General features: G+C 44.0%; 1 protein-coding gene across 5 annotated transcripts in view; it reads right to left on the bottom strand.

Moving 5' to 3' along the window:
- Window positions 1-22,701, bottom strand: part of PPP2R2C (protein phosphatase 2 regulatory subunit Bgamma) — a 248,097-nt gene extending 225,396 nt beyond the window's left edge. For 2 of the 5 annotated variants that reach the window (XM_082266615.1, XM_082266617.1), the window contains exon 1: window positions 22,285-22,700. In XM_082266615.1, the coding sequence (XP_082122741.1) occupies window positions 22,285-22,354 (70 nt within the window). In that variant the 5' untranslated portion in view covers window positions 22,355-22,700. Of the gene's footprint in view, window positions 1-22,284 lie in introns of all 5 variants that reach the window. The other 3 variants (XM_082266616.1, XM_082266618.1, XM_082266614.1) reach the window with 3 other exon arrangements.
- Window positions 22,702-24,569: the final 1,868 nt, after the last annotated feature.

Genomic DNA, 24,569 nt, shown 5'->3' on the forward strand with positions numbered 1-24,569 from the left:
CACACATCATGTAAACCTGGTGTTAGAGGGCACAAGGGAGACACAGGTGCAATGTTAAGCCCTTATATCAATGACAGGCTAAAAAATGTACTCGTGTTTAGGGCTGCCATGTCATCCACTATTAAATCCATTAAAGTGGAACTTACCCTGGATTTGAAAAAAAATTGCAAGCAGGAAGGATTTTTATTGCAGACTACTGTCTTTGTAATAAAGGCTTCTTACCTTCCTCCTCACAAGAAGCTTTCCAATAAACACTGAGCTGTGTATACATTAGGGCTGCTGAATTTAATCGCTGAATCGATGCATCGTGATGCGACCCTTCGCGATTCTGCATCGATTCAGGGTGGTTGAATAATCGATTACCTAATGACGTCACTTCCGGGGGCGGGGACAGAAGTGACATGGCGGCGCTGGCCGGGCTTGTGGGATACGGAGCTCCTCCTCGCAGCGCGGGAGAGGAGAGGAGGAGAGCGGAGCTATCAGTGCTCTCTCTGGCCCCGGGATACACACGGCACGCCCACTTAGCACGCTGCTGCCCGACTGCCCGCTCTGACAGCCCGGCCACCGAAGTCGCGGCCTTCCCAGCTCGGTACAGTTCTGGTAGCAGTGCGGTTCTCGGCAGACAGCCTGAGTTGACCGCAGGGGAGCGAGGAGGCCCTGCTTTCCGCCTGTACCGTGCACTGCACTAGTCCGAGCTCCAAATTCCCGACATGAGGCTCATCACCCAGGACCTGTCCGAGCCCTACTCCATACACCTGTAGTGCCCCTAGTTGTAGTACAGTAGGCCCTGGTAAGGAGGAATGCTGGGCTCTGTAGTCCCCCCTAGTTGTAGTATAACAGGCCCTGGTAAGGAGGAATGCTGGGCTCTGTAGCTCTGTACAGAGCCAAGCATTCCTCCTTACCAGAGCCTGTTATACTACAACTAGGGGGACTACAGAGCCCAGCATTCCTCCTTACCAGAGCCTGCTATACTACAACTAGGGGGACTACAGAGCCCAGCATTCCTTCTTACCAGGGCCTACGGTACTACAACTAGCATCAGGTAACTCTTCTAACCTGATGTGGCCTGCTCTAAAGGGGGATCTATGAGGGGACCTGCTCTACTAAAGGGGGATCTATGGGGGGACCTGCTCTACTAAAGGGGGATCTCTGGGGATGCTGGCCTACTCTGAAGGGGGATCTATGGCGACCCTGCACTAAAGGGGATTAATTCCATAGATCCCCCTTTAGAGCAGGGTCCCCATAGGTCCCCCTTTAGAGCTCAGTTCCCCTGGATCCCCTTTAGGACAGGCCCAGGCTCCCCATAGATCTCCTTTAGAGCAGGGTCCCCATAGATCCCCCTTTAGAGAAGGGTCCCCATAGATCCGCCTTTAGAGCAGGGCCACCATAGATCCCCTTTAGAAAAGGGTCCCCATAGTAATCGTGATGCATCGTGATGCATCGCGGAATTGAATCATATCGAATCGTGACCCTAATAATCGTAATCGCATCGAATCGTGAGGTAAGTGAAGATGCGCAGCCCTAGTATACATCCTTGGCATCTCAATGCAGGGATGAATGAACTCACACCGAATCCTCTCTGCAGCTCAGCTCAGCTCTCTGTCCCCTCAGGCAAGCCACCTGGGACACCCCATTCCTCTGACATGAGGAGAGACAGCCGTACTCTCCCTCCCGGGACTCTGCTTCCCCCCAAAGACGCTCCGTCATGCGTTCCCCTCAAAATATAACCACTCCCAGAATGCTGTGCGGCAGAATCTGCCTTCTGGGGTAGATACAGGCCTGAGTGTGCCATTGGCTGGGTTTCCTCCACTGCCCAATGAGAACCCTCTCATGTAGCACAGTGGGGAGACTCCCCAGTCTCAACAGCTACACCTGGGAGACATGACAGCCCAGCTGAAAATCATGGCCCTTCTGTTAAGCATTCGTATATTAAGTCGCGCTAATTGAAGAAATGGAAAATCAAGTCCATAATGTCCATAATTGGGATCACAATGTTCAAAAAGGCTCCCTATGGATGTCCGCTTACCAGAGCTGATAAGACAAAAGGCAGGTTCTCTAGATTAATCACGTCCCCTTGATAGCAGACCGGAACCAATATTCTCCCGTTATTCGGCAGTATTAAACAGAAAAATAAAAAACGCAATAGCGTAAAACCCAACACAAATGGAACTAATTGCACCACAGTGAGTATTAACTGATTGTGAATGTGTTCAATATTGACAGATTTTAGAAATGTAGTAAGGTAGATATCTGTAGATAAGGACACCTGTAGGTACCCATTACCAAATATTGGTGATAGTAAGTGCAAATCAAATAACTGAAGTATAATCCTCAGCCAGCAGGTGTCACCTCTTACCAGAATGAGAAATTAGAAACGCCAAGTGAGTGCAGAATCCTATATAGATATCCTAATGTGTGTGTGAAACCTCCACCAATGATGGCTCGCCTCTTACCAGAAGATGATAGGATCAAGCCAAATAGCTGAAAACCGAAAACACCAGACAAAATGACATGCAAGCCTTCACCGGAGAGATTAGCCTCTTACCCAAAGGGAGTACACAGATCGCCTGTAGCAATAATGGACCTCAAGGAAACTGTGGCGGAATCTTGTCCAGTAACTCCAGCCAATTTGGCCAATTTGTTTTATCCTACCTATGTTTGGTAAAAAAAGCGTATTTTGATTGGTTTGCGCAAAAGTTATCGCGTTTACTAACAAAGGGAAAGATTTTTGTCATTTTTGTTGTTTTTTTTTTTAACGCGTAATGGCGGCGATCTGCGATTTTTTTTGCGGTACTGCGACATTGCGGCGGACAGATCGGACCCTTGACTGACATTTTTGACACTTTTGGGGTTACCAGTGACATTTCTACAGTAATCAGTGCTATACATATGCACTGTTACTGTAAAAATACACTGGCAGTGAAGGGGTTAACTTTATTTGGGAGGGAGGGGCTGTGTGTGTCCCTAGGGGCGTGATTCTTACTGTGATTGGCTGTGGCTCTAGCTGTAAGGACACTGATCAACGGATCTACATACTAGATCCGAGTAATCAGTGTCTTTACAGCGATGAGAATGACAGGCAGCTTGTTTACACAAGCTGCCTGACATTCTCCCTCTCCCCCGACGATCGCCGAGTGGCCGGCGGACATCGGGTCCGCTGGTCACACGCGCGGGGGGGTGCGTGACCGCGCGGGAGCGGGAGCGCGCCTCCGCGGGCGCGCGCTCGCTCCCCAGACCCTCCCAGGCTAGTGACGTTAATTAACGTCACTCTGCCTGGCAGGGGCTGACCGCCGCAGTAAATCTACTTGCGGCGGTCGGCAAGCAGTTAAGCAGCCAGGGCCCACTATACTTTACCTAGCACCTACTTTGTAGGGTGATACATTGATGTCAGAGGAGAATGGGCAGACTGGTTTGAGATGATAGAAAGGCAACAGTAACTCAAATAACCACTCGTTACAACCAAGGTATACAGAATACCATCTCTGAATGCACAATACATGAAACCTTGAAGCAGATGGGCTACAGCAGCAGAAGACCACACAGAGTGGCACTCCTGTCATCTAAGAACAGGAAACTGAGGCCACAATTCGCACAGGCTCACCAAAATTGGAAAACAGAAGATTGGAAAAACGTTGCTTGGTCTGACGACTCTCCATTTCAGATGCGACATTCAGATGGTAGGGTCAGAATTTGGTGTAAACAACATGAAAGCATGGATCCATCCTACCTTGTATGAACGGTTCAGGCTGCTGGTGGTGTAATGGTGTGCAGGATATTTTCTTGGCACATTTTGGGCCCCTTAGTACCAATATATCATTGTTTAAACACCACGACCTACCTGAGTATTGTTACTGACCATGTCCATCCCTTTATGACTACAGTGTACCCATCTTCTGATGGCTCCTTCCAGCAGGATAATGCACCATGTCACCAAGCTCAAATCATCTCACCACTGGTTTCTTCGACATGACAATGAGTTCACTGTACTCCAATGGTCACCAGATCTCAATCCAATAGAGCACCTTTGGGATGTGGTGGAACAGGAGATTCGCATCATGGATGTGCAGCCGACAAATCTGCAGCAACTGTGTGATGCAATCATGTCATTATGGATCAAAATCTCTGAGGAATGTTTCCAACACCTTGCTGAATCTATGCCACAAAGAATTAAGGCAGTTCTGAAGGCAAAAGGGGGTCCAACCCGGTACTAGCAAAATGTACCTAATATTAAGTGGTCCGGTGAGCAAATGTCATCGTGACTGGGCCCATTAAGAAGGCCGAAGACCCCAGACCCAGAAGACAAAAGAAAAGATGTCGATGCCAGCCAGGAAATTGACGGACATTGCATCGCTGGGTATCAAAGGTTTTTGTACTGCTTTAATGACAGTTCTCCAAAAAACTCCCATACAAAACTATATAGTATATATATACGATATACAAGATGGGCAAATGTTTTGTGCGCACCTGACCAATACACCTACCTACATGGCCAAATTATGTAACAGTTGTGTAAAGAGGAATGGTCAAGAATTACTCCTGACCGTTGTGCACGTCTGATCTGCAACTACAGGACACGTTTGGTTGAAGTTATTGCTGCCAAAGGAGGTTCAACCAGTTATTAAATCCAAGGGTTCACATACTTTTTCCACCTGCACTGTGAATGTTTACATGGCGTGTTCAATAAAAACATGGCAACATTTCATTCTTTGTGTGTTATTAGTTTAAGCAGACTGTGATTGTCTATTGTTGGGACTTAGATGATGATCAGATCACATCTTATGACCAATTTGTGCAGAAATCCATATCATTCCAAAGGGTTCACATACTTTTTATTGCAGCTGTATATCTGAGGACTGGATGGACATAAATAGATAATAGAACAGCTCCCAATACAGTATATGTGTTTGAAGGGTTAAATGCCTGTTTAGTGTAGGGGCATAGTATTAAGGGGCTCTCTAAACTCTGGCTATAGAGGCAGAATTAAAACTTCCTCAAGTCCGGACACTCAAACCCCCCTTCATTTTTCAGCTTTCAACACTATCATAATTTGAATGACAATTACTCTGTAACACTGTACCCAAATTAAAATGTAATATTTTTTTTTTTTTGAGACAGATAACACTTTCTTTTGGTGGTATTTAATCACCATTGTTTTTTTTACTTTTTACAACATAAACCGAAAAAGATTAAGGCTCCTTTCACACTTATGCTATTTTACCGCAAATTTTGCCGCGATTTTGAGCAATGGCTCAGGGCTATATACCTCAAAACGCATTAAAATCGTGCCAAAGTAGTGCAGGAACTACTTTGAAGTTGGTGCGACTTCAAAACACACTTATATGAATGGGGCTCATTGAAAATAATGGAAAAGGACTTGTCATGCGATTTTGCGGTCCAAAATCGCTGGACAAGTCGCACTAGTGTGAAAGGGGCCTAAAAAAAAAAAAAAAACACAACACGTTTTTCTTACTCTTTCTTCATAAATTTAGGTCGAAATATATCCTGCTACATTTCTTTGGTAAATCAACCCAATTCTGTGTATATGATTTAGTCTGTGTGAAAATATAGAGGCAACAAACGATATATATTTAAATATGTATAAGTCCTGATTTACTGTCTATCTCATTTCTTGAGGTCCTAAAATGCCAGGACAGTACAAATACCCAAAAATGACCCCTTTTTCGAAGGTAGACAGTCCAAGGTGTTTATTAGGAGGCCTGGTGAGTTTTTTTAAATTTATAATTTTTTGTCACATTTTTTGGGGGGAAAATCAAGAAATTAAATAATTGTATTTTTTATTTTTTTTACCACATAGTTATTTCTCACACGCAGCACGGGTATACTTACAATCACACTCCAAAAAACATTTTTCTATGCCTCCTGAGTATGGGAATACCATATGTGTGAGACTTTTTTCACAACCTAGAGTAGATGCATAGAGTTGTGAGGGCCTGAATTTAAACCCAGAACCTCTGCTGTGTCAAGCAATGGCTCTTCTTACTTAGCTACCTCAGATGGATGGAATCCTGGATGGAATGCTGGATGGAATGCTGGACAGAATGCTGGACAGTTCCCTGGACAATTCCTTGAATGATCCTGTCTTGAACCTTGTTTGCCTTGAACCCCAAACTCTTTTGCTCCCCCCATGGACTTCCTGATTTAAAGCGGTAGTAAACCTCTGTTTTTTTTTTTTTTTTTACTGCAAGGCAATGTCATAATTTGCTTGTATGCATCACATACTAGCACATTATGCGAAATTTACCTTAGAACAAAGCCTTCAAGCAGTGCGCTGTCACCGTTGAAGGCGCTTCCATCGTCACCCGGTAAAATTCATGCATGGGAGTTTCCTCCCACTTTAACCACTTGCCTACTGGGCACTTATACCTCCTTCCTGACCAGGCCAGTTTTCAGCTTTCAGTGCTCTCACACTTTGAATGACAGCTACTCAGTCATGCAACACTGCCCCCATATGAATTTTTTCCCTTTTTTTTCCACACAAATAGAGCTTTCTTTTGGTGGTATATAGTCACCACTGTTTTTTTTTTTTTTTTTTGCTATAAATAAAAAAAAAATGAAAATTTTGTAAAAAAAAAATAATTAATTTCTTTTCAATTCTGTTATAAAATTTTGCAAATTAGTAATCTTTCTTTATAAATTGTGGCCAAAATTTATACTGCTACATATCTTTGGAACAAATAATCCAAATCAATGTATATTATTTGGTCTTTGTGATGGTTATAGATAGAATCTTCAAGCAATGATGCCAATCATTGAAAATTGATCACACTACTTGTTTTCGTCTGACGACCGATCTGCCGATTTTCGGCTTGTTAGTATGGTGCTCTCGACAACCGACTTTTCGGCCGAAAAAATTTTGGTGTGCAGGCTATAAAATTTTTGTCCACTGTCAAAACACGTCCGATTTTCGTGCAGTCAGTACAGATTTCGACAGGGAAAAATCTTATGAGCAAGACTGGGCATGCTCAGAGATGAAAGAACACAAAGAAAGCAATCCAACACATGACATCACTTCTGAAGTATAATTCTGTCGGTCGACAAAATTAGTGCACAGTCTAGGCACATTCCAACCAACAAAATACCACTCTGGACAAAAGATGGACGACCGGTCAGCGGAAATTCGTTGCGTGTGTACGAGGCTTAAGGCCCCTTTCACACGGGCGATCCGATCCGCCAGTCAGTTTTTCAGGCGGACCGGATCGGATGCTCCATGCATGACATGTCCGCTGACACCCGCTGCTCTCCGATCCGATCCTGTCTGTGAAATCCGAACGGATGGAAACCCTATTTTCCATCGGTCTGGAGAATCGGATCGGATGGGAACGGAAACGCAGAGCGGAGACGGAGCTGTTATACGCCTGCTCAACGGGGATTGGCGGATCGATCCCCCGCTGAGCAGAATGGACTCCGTCGGGCGGTGCGTCCGTGTGATAGAGGCCTTACAAGCCAGGCCCTAAAGGCCCTGCAGCACCAGGACAAAGGAATTGCCCACAAGATGACACCATTTTGTAAAGTAAACACCCCAGTGTATATTCTCTAAGGCATAACGAATCTTTTGAACATGTCATTTTTTTCCACAATTTTTTGGAAAATGTGGAAATATAATGAAGATTCATTTTTTTTTTTTTACAAAGTTGTCTATTTATAAGATATTTCTAATACATGTACATAGCAAAAACTAAACCCCAAAATACATTCTGCTACTCCTATGGCGTATGGTCATACCACATGTGTGAGACTATTCCACAGCCTGGCCACATACAGAGGCCCAACATGCAGGAAACACCAAGTTTCAAGTTTTTGGAAAATGAGGAAAGAAAATGAAAACGCATTTTTTTATGCATTTTTTTCACATTTGTATAGCACTGACGGGCATTGACGAGAATCCACTGATAGGGTGGCACTGATGTGCACTATTGGGCACTAATGAGCACTACTAGGGCACTCCCTGGTGGCACAGATGTGCACTAATGACACTGATAAGCACTTACTGATGGGCACTGTAGGGCACTAATGAGCGCTGTAGTGGCACCGTAGGGCACTGATGGCACTGTAATGGCAACGATGGACACTGTAGTGGCATTGATGGCACTGTAATGGCACTAATGTCACTGATGGACACTTTAGTGGCACTGACGGCACTGTAGTGGCACTGATGGCAACTGTAATGCACTGATGTCACTGATAGACACTGTAGTGGCACTGATGGCCACTGTAATGGCACTGATGTCACTGATGGACACTGTAGTGGCACTGACGGCCACTGTAATGGCACTGATGTCACTGACGGCACTGTAATGGCACTGATGGCCATTGTAATGGCATTGTATTGCACTGATGGCACTGTAATGGCACTGATGGCACTCGGGATCATGCCAGCGCACTCTGCTGCTGTGTTTCTCTCTCCTCTCCTCACACTGATACAGCGTGGGCATACTTAGAATTACATCCAAAAAACATTCTACTACTCCTTCGAGCAGGGCCTAGGAATGTTGTTCATCCCATGTGATAGCAATAAAGTTGATAAAAAAAATTAAAGCACCCCCTCTCCCCACCCTATTCTCACACGCAAATGGGAACACGTACGTCAGGCCTGCGCACATATGTAAACAATGATTGCACTACACATGTGAGGTACTGCAGCCAACGTCAGAGCGAGAGCAATAATTCGAGCACCAGACCTCCTTTCCAACTCTAAACTGGTAACCTGTAAGGGCTTTTAAAGCGTCACCTATAGAGTTGTTTAAGTACCGTCGTTTGTCACCATAATTTTAAAGCTCGACATGTTGTTGGGTATCTATTTACTCGGTGTAACATCATCTTTTATATTTTTAACAAATAATAGGGTATTATATTTTGTTTGTGCACACTAAGAATTCATTAAAGTGTATTTTTTCGAACAAATTCCAGTTTGAAAAACCCCTGCGCAAATATCGTGTGACATAAATGGCAACAAGTTACAACCAACATTTTTTTTAATTTAAGAAATGATATAATGTTTGGGGGTTCTAAGTAATTATCTAGTAAAATAAACCCTGACATGTTTATGAGAAGTGTCAGAATAGGCTTGGGAGGCAAGTGGTTAACTTAAGTAGTGGTGATCAGGGACAATATGAGTGGGTGGGTGGCAGTAATTAGTGACATTTTGAGTGGGTGGCAGTGATTAGGGACACCAGGACTGGTGTGTTGATGATCAAGGACAGCGTAACTGGCTTGGTGGTGATCACTGACAACGTAACTGGAGTGGCGATAATCATGGACATGGTAACTGGGGTGGGGGTGATCAGGGAAACTGTAACTGGCGTGGCGCTGATCAGGGACACTGTAACTGGCATGGTGCTGATCAGGGACACCGTAACTAATGTGGTGCTGATCAGGGACACTGTAACTGGTGTGGTGGTGATTAGGGACATTTTGAGTGTGTGGAGTTGAAGAAGATACTGACTAGTTACAGTGAGTTTAAATATATATATATATATATAATTTTTATTTTTTAACATTTTTATTTATTTTTTTAATTATTTATTTCTTAACCACTTGTCTACTTTCACTCCCGTTCTGCCCAGGCCGATTTTCATATTTCAGTACTGTCACACTTTGAATGAAAATTGCACGGTCATGCAACACTTTACCCATATGACAGTTTTATTAATTTTTTCACACAAATAGAGCTTTCTTTTGGTGGTATTTAATCACCACTTAATCGTAAATCTTAAGCTTAAAAACTCTTTTTTCTTTATTTCTGTTATAAACGTTTTATACAATTTTCTATACAATTTTTCTTCTTCACTGATGTGAGGTGATTAGGCTGCAGTAGTGGGCACTGATAAGGCTGGACTGATGGGCACTGGTGAGGCTGCACTGATTGGCACTGATAAGGCTTCACTGAAGAACACTGATGAGGCTTCACTGATGAGGTGGCAGTGATGAGACTGCATTGATAAGGTGGCACTGATGGGCACTGATAGGCAGCACTGATGGTCACTGTTTGGCACTGATGGGGCTGCACTGATAAGGAGGCATTGATGAGAACTGATAGGTGGCATGTTAGGTGGAACTAATGGGCACTGATAGGCAACACTGATGGTCACTGATTGGGCTGCACTGATCATCAGGGCACTGATGATCAGTGCACTAATTATCAGTGTAAATGCCCCCTGTTACAGGAGCCAGTTATTGGCTTTCCTTTCCTCACGCTGCGACAGTGCTGAGAAAAGGAAATGCCGATAACCGGTATTTGTTTACATGTGATCAGCTATGATTGGGCACAGATGAACAATAGTAAGGGGTCCCTGTGATTGGGTGTGCACCTGGGGCATGGGATTCTGGGAGGACATCAATAGATGCCCTCCAAAAACTGGACAACTGCGCTGTAGTCGTCTTTCAGCTATAGCATGGTTGGTAAGTGGGAGCAACCTGGCGCCTGGGATTAGTTGAGCACTGTGAGGGTGATCAGAATTTTTTTTTCTAAATGACTGCTTTTCCATTCGTGATGGCTGTACACCTTTGTAGGGGACCTACAAAGAGGAGGTAGCAGTATTGCTGCACAGAGCAGGTAAGGGTCCATTCACACTAGTACGACTTGTCAGGCGACTTGGTCAGCCTGACAAGTCACGCACCGTCGCGTCCCATAGTGTAGTACAGGAACGGTTCTAATAGGAGCGACACAAAGAGTTCTGTGCTACTTTGGGGCGACCTGGAGCGACTTGCATAGACATTCATTTTATGAAGTCCGTGCAAGTCGTGCCGAAGTCGCGGTGCATGCGACTTCACAGGTCGCCCCCTAAGTCGTGCCGCTTCAGTGTGAACCGGCACTTAGTATAACAACTTTTGTTAAAAAAAATAAATAATAATAAATTGTATCACTTGAATCATGCTGAAATTGGCAGTATAAGATGATTACCTCGTGTCTACAGACACCTTTAGAAACATAAAGTACAAATTACAGCTGTTAAATAAGTAATTCATATGTAGTGTTTTATAAGGGATAAATGGATTTGTAAAGAAAGATTTATGCTCGTTTGTTCAACAAAATGTATAATGAGTGGTTTAACTTATAAATCCACAAAGAGCTTAGATGTATTGTTGGGGCATGTTAAATATAATTTACCAAGTTGTCTGTAATTAGAAAAATTATACCGTTCCATAATTATCTATAATAGGAAATGATAACTTTGCCTGCAAACGGAACTGATTCACATACAGTATATACATTATGTTGATATAGCATCCTTGCAGGCAGGCTGTTAGGATGGCTAGGTGAATTTAGTTTTTGGCATCTCTGTAATCAGTGGAGCAGCTTGTGATTTGATTTGGTCTGTTCTGGGCTTCACTGGTTGCAGGTTTGATTGTTTCTGCCTGCCTTCTGGAAGATTCTAGAATGTAGTGGGCTGCAAGGGCAAATCAGCAACCCGAATATTTATGTTGTCTCAGCCAATCCCAGGGAGAGTGTGCCCAGAAGGTGGTTGGGGGTGCATAAATAGAATGTGGCCTAGAGCTGCACGGTGTTGTCCAGGAGGGGAGGTTCCCAGTCTAAAAGGCTTCTGCTGATGTTCTACATGTGCTCATCGAGTTCCCAGCTATGCTAAAGCTGGGGGTCCTGTTTTGCTGAAAATTTCTGTAACTAACCAAAGGATTTCACCTCGGATCTGGTTTGGGGAGTTCAAGGGAGAAATGCTTGGCTGATTTTGGAAAAGAGGCATCCAAGTATCCAGGGAGATTGTGAGTACAAACTTGAGTGTAGGAACCCAACGACAGTTTGCTGCTACTACCTCTTGTGCATAAGTGCCAGTGCTTGCTTGGACTGGGACATTTCTTATGCTGTTTTAGAGCCGCTCATTCCCTTATTTACTACTAAAGGGGTTTTACTAAGAAGTTTAGACAAACTAAACGGTGTCCTCTCATTACTGTACAGCAGTCATGTCCAAAGTCCGGCACGCGGGCCAGTTGCGGCCCGCCCTTTCGTTTTCTACGGCCCCCTGAGACACTGCTGACTTGTCAATGCCTTTTCTCTCTGAGACTCCTCACGTCGCATTGCATCGGGGCGGGGCCTCTGGCCTCCCTCGGCAGCTCGGCTGCTCCCGAGTTCTGCTCCGCTCCCCCCCCCCGCTCAGCTCTATCTGCCAGGCGCCGCCCACGACTGTGCGGGAGTGCACAATGAACATGAAAAGTGCATGCCTTCTTGCCTTCTCTCCTTCACCGCACACAGCCACCTGTAGGAGCCGACCGAGGAGATGTCACTTCTACAATCCTACTGCCTGTTTCTGTAAGTGTGATATATGTGTGTATGTATGTGTGTGTGTATGTGTGTACTGGCTCATCTTTATAGACCTTGCGTTGTCCACTGGTCCAAATAACTTAATGGAGGAGGGATTATGGTGTGGGGTTGTTTTTAAGGGGTTGTGCTTGGCCCCTTAGTGCCAGTGAAGAAAACTCTTAAGGTGTCAGCATGCCAAGATATTTTGGACAATTTCATGCTCCCAACTTTGTGGGAACAATTTGAGGATGGCCCCTTCCTGTTCCAATTAAACAGGAAGAACTTGACTGGCCTACACAGAGTCCTGACCTCAACCAAATAGAACACCATTGGGATGAATTAGAGCGGAGACTGTGAGCCAGGCCTTCTCATCCAACATCAGTACCTGACCTCACAAATGTGCTTCTAGAAGAATGTACAAACATTCCCATAGATACACTCCTAAACCTTGTGGACAGCCTTCCCAGAAGAGTTGAAGCTGTTATAGCTGCAAAGGGTGGGCCAACTCAATATTGAACCCTACGGACTAAGACTGGGATGCCATTAAAGTTCATCTGCATGTAATGGCAGGTTTCCCAATACTTTTGGCAATATAGTGTATATATAAAAATAGTCACCTAGACGGATTCAACATTGGTCTGATGCTGCATCTGTCCTTGACTGAGAACTGAGTGATCAAACACTGCTGATCACTCAGCTCTCAGTCTTCAGGCTGCATATCTTTTCAGAGCGTATACTGTCTCTGTGACGTCAACTGACAGCAGGCTTTAGCTTTTAGTATAACTTAAGGCATTTTCTTTTTTTTTTAAGTTTTAGATAGAGTGGAGAGGGATTAGACCACCTGTCAGTTTTTTTTTTTTTGCTGCCTGTGTCCCTATTAGGGAGATTCACTCTTGTTAAAGTAAAAGAAGATCCCAAACTTTGGGTTTTCACCAGAAGAGTAATAGAGGGGATACTATTTCCGATGACCCTGGTGACAACCAGGCCTTCCCTCACATTGGAGGGATTTCCCCTCACTTTCTCTTTTGGTTATGGGACACCAGTGGGACACGTCTCCCCAATAGGGTTGCCACCTCATCCCTTTAAAACAGGACACATATTAATTACACAGGTTCTGAGGCTAATATAATGCAGATAAGACACTAAGTCCCCTTTCACACATGCTGTCCGTTTGTCCGTTTTTCATCCATCCGTTGACGGATGTAAAACGGACATCAATGTATCTCTATGTAAAAACGGATGACAACGGATGATCATCAGTTAACATCCGTTTTCATCCACTTCCGTCAATGTCCGTTTTTTTGAACGTATGAATGCCCTATTTTTCATCCGTCAAAAAAACGGATCGGATGAAAAACGGATGACAATGGATGACAACGGATGAAAAACGGATGACAACGGATGAAAAACAGATAACTGATGAAAAACGGATAACAACTGATGAAAAATGGATGAAAAACGGATAACAACTGATGAAGAACGGATGAAAAACTGATACATTTTGACGTGACTGAACTGATGAACTGAACGGACCGTATGTGTGAAAGGGGCCTAAGTGAGTTTAATTACCACCTTAATCAGCCACAGAATCTGTGTAATTAATATGTGTCCTGGTTTAAAGGGATGAGTTGGCAACCCTAGTCCCCAATGGGACACGGATGGCAAACAAAAAAACAAGGGTTATAGCCTTCCCTTACTTTACTCAAAATAGTTAAGAAGTTTTGTCTTGTTCTGTAAGTTCTAATTGAACAGCCTTACTGTATCTAAAATGTACCACATAAAGATTTCATCTCAATAATCATTTTTCCAGAGAAATTAGTTGAATGAACATTTATGGTTACTATTTCACATGCTTTTCCTAAGATATGTCAGGCATAATGCCCCACTTTCCCTGTATATGTAGTGCCAAGGCAAGAGCAATTGCACTAAACTGGATGTGACAGTTCATTTAGAATACTGATGGGAATTCGGATGAATTGCCGTAGCGTTCATAAAAAGGTTTTCAGTAGCTACTGCCATTAGTCGTTTTTTGTTCACAGAACAGGTGAACACTTGATATCCACCAGGGCAGCCATTGTCCACAGAAACAAATTCATTCAGGAAGTAACCAGGTGTGTTGGCGCCCATCACTAGCAAAGTCTATATGCTTCAAGTATTTCCAAATGATTGGGCTGCTGTGCCTGCGTTTCCACAAAAAAAAAAAGGTGCATGCACCTTTTTAAAAATGAAGGCGCAGGGAAATCGCATGGTCTCCCTGCAGTTCCCGCATCTGCAAACATGCTGCGGGCTGAGATTCATGGGGGTGCCATATAGAATGAATGGCAGCCCTGCACGTCTCCTAAGAGCAGAGCCATTTGGCTGCGGGTGGTTGCGGATGAGGGAACAGATGCGATTCCTGTACCCACAGCCACACACATAGGTGTGAACAAAGCCTTAAGCAACATTCACACAACCATGTACAATAGATCAACCTCACGCAAAGACAAGTATTTATAAAAACAACTGCTGCACTTAAAATTTCCTGAACCCCAAACGCAGCAGCACTTTACATACATACTAGCTGATTAGCTGCAATTTGTGTGTAGTACTACTCCCTTGGGAGCTGCTGTGACCGGTTCCCCTGGGTTACCCATAGCAACCGTACAATAGTTCAGCGACTTCAAAGTGCCTGGCTCAGTCAAGAAAGAGTTTTGTTTTTTGTGGTTTTATTGAGAACTTGGATAGGAGAAGGGAGTGAGTGGAATACTCCAAATTGAATAAACTATGCACAATTTGCTGGGACGTCTAGAAGTAACTGAGTGCAGCACTAGCGATGAAGTAGTAATTAATGAACCGCTTTAGATAAGCTGTACTGTACTGCAGAACACACTTCAGGGCCCTTCCTGGCATCCGCTTTGTTCCTATTTTTCAGGGCTTTCTACAAGGCACTCCCTTTACTGTAATACTCTCCATGTGAGCCCGCTCCTTGACTTCACTGGAGTGGTCCCCCTTCCTGGCCCATACCCTTTGGCAAGTTCCTCAGTACTCACGGACACAGTTTTTTCCAAGAGACTCTGCCAGCAGCTCCACCGTCAGTTAAACCGGATCCTCTGCAGCTCAGCTCCACACCTGGTTCACTAGGCCGACCGCCTAAGACCACCTTCCTCATACACAGCAGGAGGAGAGACAGACGTCCACCTTCTACTGAGACTCTGCTTCCTGCCAAAGATGCCCTGTCACATGCCTCCTCCGCTTTTATGCATTGCAAGAATGCCCTCCCACTGGGACTCCCATAAAAGCTAATGTGTCACTGGCTGGGTTTCCTCCACTGTCCAACACGCTCCTTCATTGGATAAAGTGGGGACATTCCCTCAGACCCAGTGAATCACACCTGGAAACATGTGACAGGCAACCTAACAGATCAGGCTCCCCTGATAAACAGAAGGAGCATAGATGCATTTACCTAGCGACTGCCTAGGAGGGTGCTACATCTGTATGGCCAGAACTCTGCAGAAACACAGACCTTCAACACACACTACTGCACGAATGTTCTGCATTAAAAGCAAAAAGGTAAAAAGTGTGAACCTAGCCTGAAAAGAAAAGTAAAGGGTAAGTGCTGGGATCTGGAGCAGTATGCACTTTTTGCATTCAAGGGTTTAATAACACTTTACGTATAATAATTCACAGTAACCAATAACAATCCTAATCTAGACCTAGACTTGCATGTCACACAATCCCTTCCGGTGGTTTGCTGTCAGCACTCCCACTAGTCAGAGGTGCTTCCATCTTCTCCTGGTCTTTCTTCCAGGTTTGGACAGGTCGGTCACTTACTTGGCAGGGCCACAATGATATCACTGTGAATGTGCTTGGGAGTTTCACCATCACAGCACAAAAAGGTGCCCTAAATGCATGCTTAGGTGCACAGGGGAGATGATTCGGGGTTAAATGTATGGTTAATAAAGCAGCAGTAGGAATTTTTAAGATGCTCTGGCTAAATGGTTCCCGGGAGTCCAGCCAAACTCTATGGAATATGTGTATTTTCTATGGCACTCTAAGCTTTAGTCTAGAGCAGCCACCTCTGCATGTGGTTCAATATTCTCTGCAATGTACTACACCATATACGTTCTATGTTGTCTGCATTATTTACAGAAATAATGTTCCATCATCTATCCATGCACGATGGTGCTCTACGTCAGTGGTTCTCAATTCCGGTCCTCGGGACCCACTAACAGGCCAGATTTTAAGTATTACCTTGGGGGATGCAGACTAGAATACCACAATCACTGAGCAGCAAATGAGATCACCTGTGATGTAATTTAGTTATCTTGCAAACCTGGCCTGTTGGTGGGTCCCGAGGACCGGAGTTGAGAACCACTGCTCTACGTGAGTGCCCTGTACCCCTCCCTCATCAGTTCTTATGTCTTTTCACCTAAATGTGTCCCAAGGTGGCCAAAAATGTTTGAAATAATAAAATAAAAAAGGAACTCCCAAATTATAGAATTCTGAGTTGGAGGTGCACCTTACTACTCTACTGCCATTGGAACTGACCTAATCATGTCTTATGGAATATCCTTTGTTATACACCAGTGATCTATAAATTGAAGACTCTTTTAAAAAATGTCTTATATCCTTATGAAAGTGTCTTTTGGTAAATACAGCCCTGGATCTGTGAATAGAACAATACTATTGTGATTCATGCACCCTAAATATGTGCCCCCCTAGATTATGTTTAGACATAATGCTTCCCTAGGCACTGACACCCTATTGTAGACGTTCCTTGGCTTGGTATGGGATTTATTTAGTTCAAATTACTACTAGAGTATGTTACAGGAGGCCTCTATTAAATATACAGCTACATTTCTTGAGTTATAAAGAGCCTTCTGATGTCTCTCAATATTCCTGCACTTCCCTACAACTAATTTCCTTAAAGCGGAATTCCGGCCTCAAATACCTTTTTTAACTAAAAATACCCTTATAATACTAATCCATGGCCCTTTACAGAAACGCTATTCTCATACTTACAAGGTGTGTAGTATTGGATTTTAGTCAAAATCTCACTTTTAAAAACGCTGTCTGAGCGTGGCCATCTTGGATGTGGGCATCTGAAGCCGCAGTGTAATCTGCTGTGTCCTTCTTCCTGATTCCAGGGAGTGTTCTGGGAGTTCTTCCTGATTCCAGCCTCCTGGGAGTGATGACAAACAGCTCCCAGGATGCAATGCAAAGGCGGAAGTGATGTCGGCCACAGCAATCAAAAATGCCCTGAAAATAAGGTAAGGGACCCCCGAAAAAAATTGAAAATGCCCAATTGTTGATCAACATAGCAAGCACTCCAGGAATCACTAAAGTTGCAAAATAGGCCGGAACTCCACTTTAAAGCCCAACTCTATGAATTAGACAAAATCCACCCACATTGGCTTCCCCCCAACAGTGCATGAGTTAAATGCTTGCTATGTCTAAAGGGAAGCTGAAGAGGCTGCATTACCTACCTTATACATACCTTAGCTGGCTCCTGTCCTTTCTTCCTCTGGTGCTCCAATCGGTCCCTTGGTGTCATCACATACAATGCAGGGCTATTAATCCTGCTTCGTTCATTAAGGAAACAGGAGTGCAAATGCGGCCAGCAGCACCTCAGAGAAGAAGCTTCCTTGGGTCTGGTTACACTGCTGGAGCAACCCCCGATGGAGCAAGGCATCAGGTAAGTATTACTTCTTATATACCCGTAAACCGAATGAGCAGGTAACCTTTGAACTGTGAGGGAGAACACCTTTGCAAAGGTAAATTTTGTCTAATTCCTGGAGCTTAAATCAACCACAAATTTCCGAGAAGTGGCAAACTGAGGAAAATAAAAATAGTAAAAAACAGGGTTTCAGTTTGCCAATGTTGAGGCTTTATGCTCTCCATTTCTTGCTCTGCTGCCCTAGGCACTGGCTCATGGCTGCCATTATGGTAAATACAGTCCTGGTTTCCCCAGTTAAAAGATAACCAAACAATTGTACATTTATACAGAAACAATTTCAGGGTTCAGTAGGAGTAGGTGTTTGCTGTTAGATAAAGATAAAGGAGGGGGGGGGGGGGTCAGGCAAGTTTATAGCAAATAATGGGCAGCCTAATCTAGCTTCTTCAACCAGCTGTGAATACAACACCAAGAGTTGAGTGCTGGGGAACACTGCGCCAACCCTGTGCAGGCTGGACAGTTCAAACTGCATCTGCCCACGTTATGAATGACCCTTTTCCATGTACAATGTAGCCTACCATTGCTATTTGCAGTCCAGCAATTGTTAGTGAAAGCATGGTTGTCCTTCAATGTTTGGAACCCCCAGAATATCAATAATGACATTCATTCCGCTAGATTCCATTGTGTCCTTCTCCTGAGAGCCAGAAACGATGCCGCCATTCAGTTTATAGATTGCACACTGGGGATTCCTATCTTGTGATAGAAGAGTCGGCAACCTATTCCTTAATTTATCTCCTCCTTGCTGCTGGATATTTTATTACCACTTCTCTCTAATCTCCAGCAATACCAACCATGAGCCGCTTACATCTATGACGAGCTACGCCACCTTTTGCAATCAGTGTCCCTGAATTTAATACAGAACAATTAGATGATTACTTTATCCACCAGTCCTGTGCACACAGCTTAGCCATAGTGCTTAAAAATAAGGTCGTTGAAAATTCCTAAGGCAAATCTTGCCATATATACCATTATATTGGAATAACCGCACATACGCATCCCCAAAGGAGACATAGATTATACAATGTTACGTTTCTGTAAAAATATATAAGACTGCTGCTGTTAATACCTTCCAAGCCTGAAAGGCAAAGTATAATCCACCTACATCTTCCCTTGAACGTGAATATATTCCCGTCTGTGGGAATTAACCTCTTTAGTACCGGATGGAATGGCGATGGCACCCTGCAGCACTGGCATCCTGGATGAAATTTCCACCTGGAACACTACTGGTATTTTCTTTGTGTAGGTTCGTGATTGTGGCAGGACTGTAAACTCTTTTAAGGTGGGACTGTTGTGAATGCTTCAATGTTCCCTGCACTGTTCAACCCACCTATAGATGACTAGGTTCCTATCTAAAACTAGTGTGGGTACTGCTATGACAGCTGCAGATTACATGGGCCTGCAAGCTCCAGGAGCCCTTACCCATGGCAAGGGCTTAATCACAAGAGTGATCTCCTGCATCTGCTAGATCGAATGCTGCATCTGATCAATAGAACGCAATCAAAGAGGTGGTAACTGTGTTCAGACGTGCATGATTCTGAGCTGTTCAACCCAATTACAGATGAATGAGCTCCAATCTAAAACTAGTGTGGGTGCTGCTATGCCTGCTTCAGGTTACATTAGTATAAGTGTGAGTGTAAGTGTGAGTGTAAGCTCCTTGGACAACCACCAATGGTCCTATGTAAAGAATAAATCACAAGAGTGATCTTCTGTATTTGCTTGAAAGAATGCCGCATCTCATTGACAAGGCACAATTAAATCAGAGGCAACTGCGATTCTGCACCTTAAACTCACCACTGTAGTTTAGACCTTGGAATTACTTGTTGTTGTAGTTTAGGGCTATATGATTAAATTAAAAAAAGATGCCATTTATTGCTAGATCTCTCTTGGCATGCAATAAACCCATGATCGATAGGACGCAGTGGCAAACGCATGCGATTCTGTACCTAAGATGCCTCTGTGTAGTTTAGCCCTATATTATTTGCTAAAAAAAAATGGATGCCAGCCATTGCTAGGTCCCTCTTGGTACTGTGTGAACCCCTAATCAATAGGACGCAACTAAAGTGGTGGCAACTGCATTCTAGGGCACATAATTCTGTTCCAGTGTAGTTTAGCCCCATATTAATATATTTAAAAAACAAAAGGATGCCAGCTAGGTCCCTCTTGGCGCTCTATAAACCCCTGATGGATAGGAAGCAATTACAACTGCATTTAAATTCTGTGCCTAAAACGCGCTAGTGTAGTTTAGACATTAGCCTTTATCATTAGTGGAGTTCAGCCCTATATAATTAATTTAAAAAGAAAAGATGCCAGTCAATGCCAGGTTCCTTTATGGCAATTTATAAACCTCGGATTGATAGGGCGCAAATAAAGTGCAGGAAACTCACCAATGTAGCTGGGCCTAAAGCCCTATAATACATATTACTACAAAAGATGCCAGCCATTGCTAGGTCCGTCTTGGCGCTGTATAAACCCCCGAATCATAGGGCGCAAATAAAGCGGTGTCGTTTAGACCTATATAAGTACATTTTTAAAAATGCCAGCCATTGCTAGCCCCCTATTGGTACAGAATGAACCCCTTATCAATAGGATGCAATTAAAGTGGTGGTAACTGTGTTTTAAGGCACACAATTTTGTGCCTAAAACTTGCCAGCGTAGTTTAGCCCTATATTCTTACAAAAAAAGTATACTAGCCATTTTCTAGGTCCCTCTTGGCACTGTATAAATCATTGATTGATAGGACGCAATTACAACTGCCTTTAAATTCTACGCCTAAAGCACACCAGTTTAGTTGCAACCTTAGCCTTATTCATTAGTGTTACCCTAAATAATTGCATTTTTAAAAAAAAGGATGCCAATCATTGCTAGATCTCCCTAGGCACCATATAAACCCATGAATGAGAGGGTGCAATTAAAGTTGTGCCTATTGCATTTACTGTAAATTCTGAACCTAAAACCTGCCAGCGTAATATATCTAGATTTATATATAAATGAAGGAAAAAAAAAATATATATATACATACACTTTTTTTTTTTTAAAGATGCCAGTCAAAGGTCCCACTTGATACTGTAAGAACCCCTGATCAATAGGACACAATCAAAGCAGTAGCAACTGTGTTTAAATGTGCGCAATTCTGTACCCAAAGTTTGCCAGTGTAGCTGAACCCTATATAGTTTAATTTAAATAAAAAAAACAGTCACTGCTAGGTCCCTCATGACACTGTATGAACCCCTGATCAATAGGATGCAAATAAAATAAAGCGGTGGCCACTGCATTTAAATGTGAACAATTCTGTACCATAAGTTGGCTAGTCTAGTTGAACCCTATATTGTTAAAAAAAATAAAATTAAAAAAAAACAGTCATTGCTCGGTCCCTCTTGGCGCTGTATGAACCCCCCCATCAATAGGACGCAATTAAAGCGGTGGCAACTGCATTTAAACGTGCACAATTTTGTGGCTAAAGCTTGCCAATGCTGTTGAGCCCTATACAATTAAATCTCAAAAAAGGATACCAGTCACTGCCAGGTCCCTGTTGGCGCTGTATGTACACCTGATCCATAGAATGCGATTAAAGCAATGGCAACTGCGTTTAAATGTGCGCAATCCTGCACCTAAATCTTGCCTGTGTAGTTGAGCCTTTATATAATGAAATCTCAAAAAAAAAAAGGTGCCAGTCATTGCTTGGTCCCTCTTGGCACTGTACTAACCTGCTGATCCATAGGACGCAATTAAAAGCAGAGGCAACTGCATTTAAATTCTGTGCCTAAACCTCCCCTGTGTAGTTGATCCAACAGCCCTACATAATTAAATGTATAAAATAAGGATGCCAGTCATCGCTAGGTCCTTGTTGGCGCTGTATGAACCCCTGATCAATACATGATTAAAGCGACGGCAACTGCGTTTCAAGGCGCACAATTCTGCACCCAAAACTTGCCTGTGCAGTTCAGCCTTACATAATGAAATCTCTAAAAAAGGATGCCAGTCATTGCTAGGTCCCTGTTGGCGCTGTAGAAAGCCCTGATCTATAGGACGCAATTAAAGCGGTAGCAACTGCGTTTAAATAATGCACCTAAACCCCCCCAGTGTAGTTGATCCCACAGCCATATAAAATGAAATGTATAAGATAAAGATGCCAGCCATTGCTAGGTCCCTGTTGGCACTGAATGCATGCAGCTGATCCTTGCATAAATGAATAGGTTGCAGATAAGGGGACTACCATGACAAGACACACATAGAGCACAAGGACTGGCACAGATGGGGGGGTGAAGGGGGGCACAGAGTGGGGGGGAGGGGGGGTTACCTTCAGTCACATAGTTATGGTCCCGGAGAAAGCTGTGGTTAATTTTTCGGGTGTCCACGTCCTCGCCCATTGACAGCAGGATTACTCAGCATGCCTCTCCGCAGCGGACTGATGGAATCAGCAGAGGTCGCCGCAAGAGCAACATCCATACTGGCACAGGCTAGCAGAGGAGAGAGCAGCGAGCCACCCACATCAGCGTCATCCTCATCCCTAGCAGCCCGTCCATGCAGTACGATGATAAGGACAGCACACGGGTGCTGAAGAGGCGGCGATCGTGCTGTGTGTGAATGAGGCCACTGCAGAGCCCGGCCAGCGCTGCTTGTCACTTCTTCTTCTTCTCCTTCTTCTATGCTGCTGTCATCTGCTTCCTTCTCTGCAGCATCACAGCTCGCCCCTCCCCAGCAGCTTCTTCTGGCCCAACCACACAGGAGGAGACATGGCTCTGCAGGGACTGCACTCCTGTCTGATGTGTGTGCTGGGCTGGGGGCATGCAAGTTTTCTCACTGCCTGCTCAATACATACAAGAAGATTACTTCCATTTCTATTATCTATTCTGCTCATCAATTTAGGGGGTGGGAACTTCATGTCATATACAGTCAGCATATACAGTAAAAAAAGACTATTCTCAAAGAAAAAGAAAATACTTATTATTATTATTATTATACAGGATTTATATAGCGCCAACAGTTTGCGCAGCGCTTTACGATATTAGCGCATACAGCAGTGCCATCCTAAGAGCATTAAAGAGCCCCGGGCAATGCAGCGCACCAGGGCCCTGCCTACACAATCACCCACAAGAACAAAAATGCAAATTATCGATAAGGCGATATTTATTGGTACAGCAGTGCCAGGCTAATGACAGCTTCCAAGTTGGGTGGCTGGGTCCGGTGAACACACACACGGATGGGAGTCAGACTCGACTGTCCTGTGTATGCTTGTTCCCGTGGAGGTGGACAGGCATTCCTGCAGTTGTGGGCTCCCCCATACTTACCAACTGTCCCGTTTTGGCAGGGACAGTCCCTGCAAATAGGAGCCTGTCCTGGGTAATTTATATTGTCCCTGCAAGCGCTCGTCAATCTGGCTGCCCGTCAAAAAAATGGTTGCGGGCCGACATCGTAACTGCGCATGCACCGTTCCGATGCCTGCCAGGCTCAGGAAAGCTTGTACAAGCTCGGCCGGGTGAGTGCATGTGCAGTTATGTAATGGCGCCGTCTGGCGCCATTAAAACCTAATTATACCAGATAGTATAATTAGGTTTTATCGTACTTATTTACACTTTGCACTTTATTTATATTTACATATTCCATTTTTTGTATGGTCACACCTGAGAACATTTGACACTTTAGAATTGCAGGGAATTGTGATGAGAATTTTAAACTTTAGGTAGAAGTAGTGCAGCTGAATGGGAGAATTATTCCAACTCTGCTACTTTGGCCTTAAGTTTGAAATTCCCTTTTCAATTTCCTGTAATTCTCTCTATATTGAGTAGACCCTATAATCTGATAAGTCGGCGGAGATTAATGATGCAGAGTGGGCGGAGCTTCAGTGAAGTGGGTGCGGTAAGTACTTGATAGCTGTGCTGCAAAGTGTCCCTGGAAATTTTTTTCAAATGTTGGCAACTATGCTCCCCCTCCACGGCCCAAGTGGCCTGACAGCAGGACCAGGGCTTTTTTTCTCAGAAAATAGGTCCAGTAACTCAACCACGACCCCCTACAACTCCCCTCCCCCCCCCCCACAAACACCCTCCAAACCACATCAAATAGTGGGTATGGTCAAATTTCTCTAACAGTGGGAGGGTCTTAAAGGGACATTAAATATCAGCAGTGCATTATGTAGAGAATTCTGGGTTACACACAGTGCAGAATTTAGGGGTGCGCTGAATACAGAACACTGAATACAGAATGCAGAGTTCAGCCTTCTTCCACAGCTGCTTATCACTACATCCTCCATCCACACATCACTTTCACCCCTCTTTAGCCCTGACCTCTGCATGCAACCCCTTCTTGACTGCCCCATCTTCTTTCCCCTCCTTAAAAGCTCCACCATCTTCCACATGTCTTACTTCTATTGCTGTATTAAGCTGAAGCACCCAGCATCCAGCCAGCTCTTGTGCCTCCCTGCACATTGTAGGTGGCTCAAACTCTCTCACTTGCAGTGTCTTTTTTTCAACCTCACTAACTATGTAACTATGTAACTATATGTAAGATCATCCAATGGGGTGCTGGCATGGGATAGCAGGATGCATTTCTCAGTAAATTAAAAAAAAATATATATATATATATATA

This window comes from Pelophylax lessonae (genome assembly GCF_965119305.1).
Source record: "Pelophylax lessonae genome assembly, chromosome: 1".
Classification (NCBI taxonomy): Eukaryota; Metazoa; Chordata; class Amphibia; order Anura; family Ranidae; genus Pelophylax; species Pelophylax lessonae.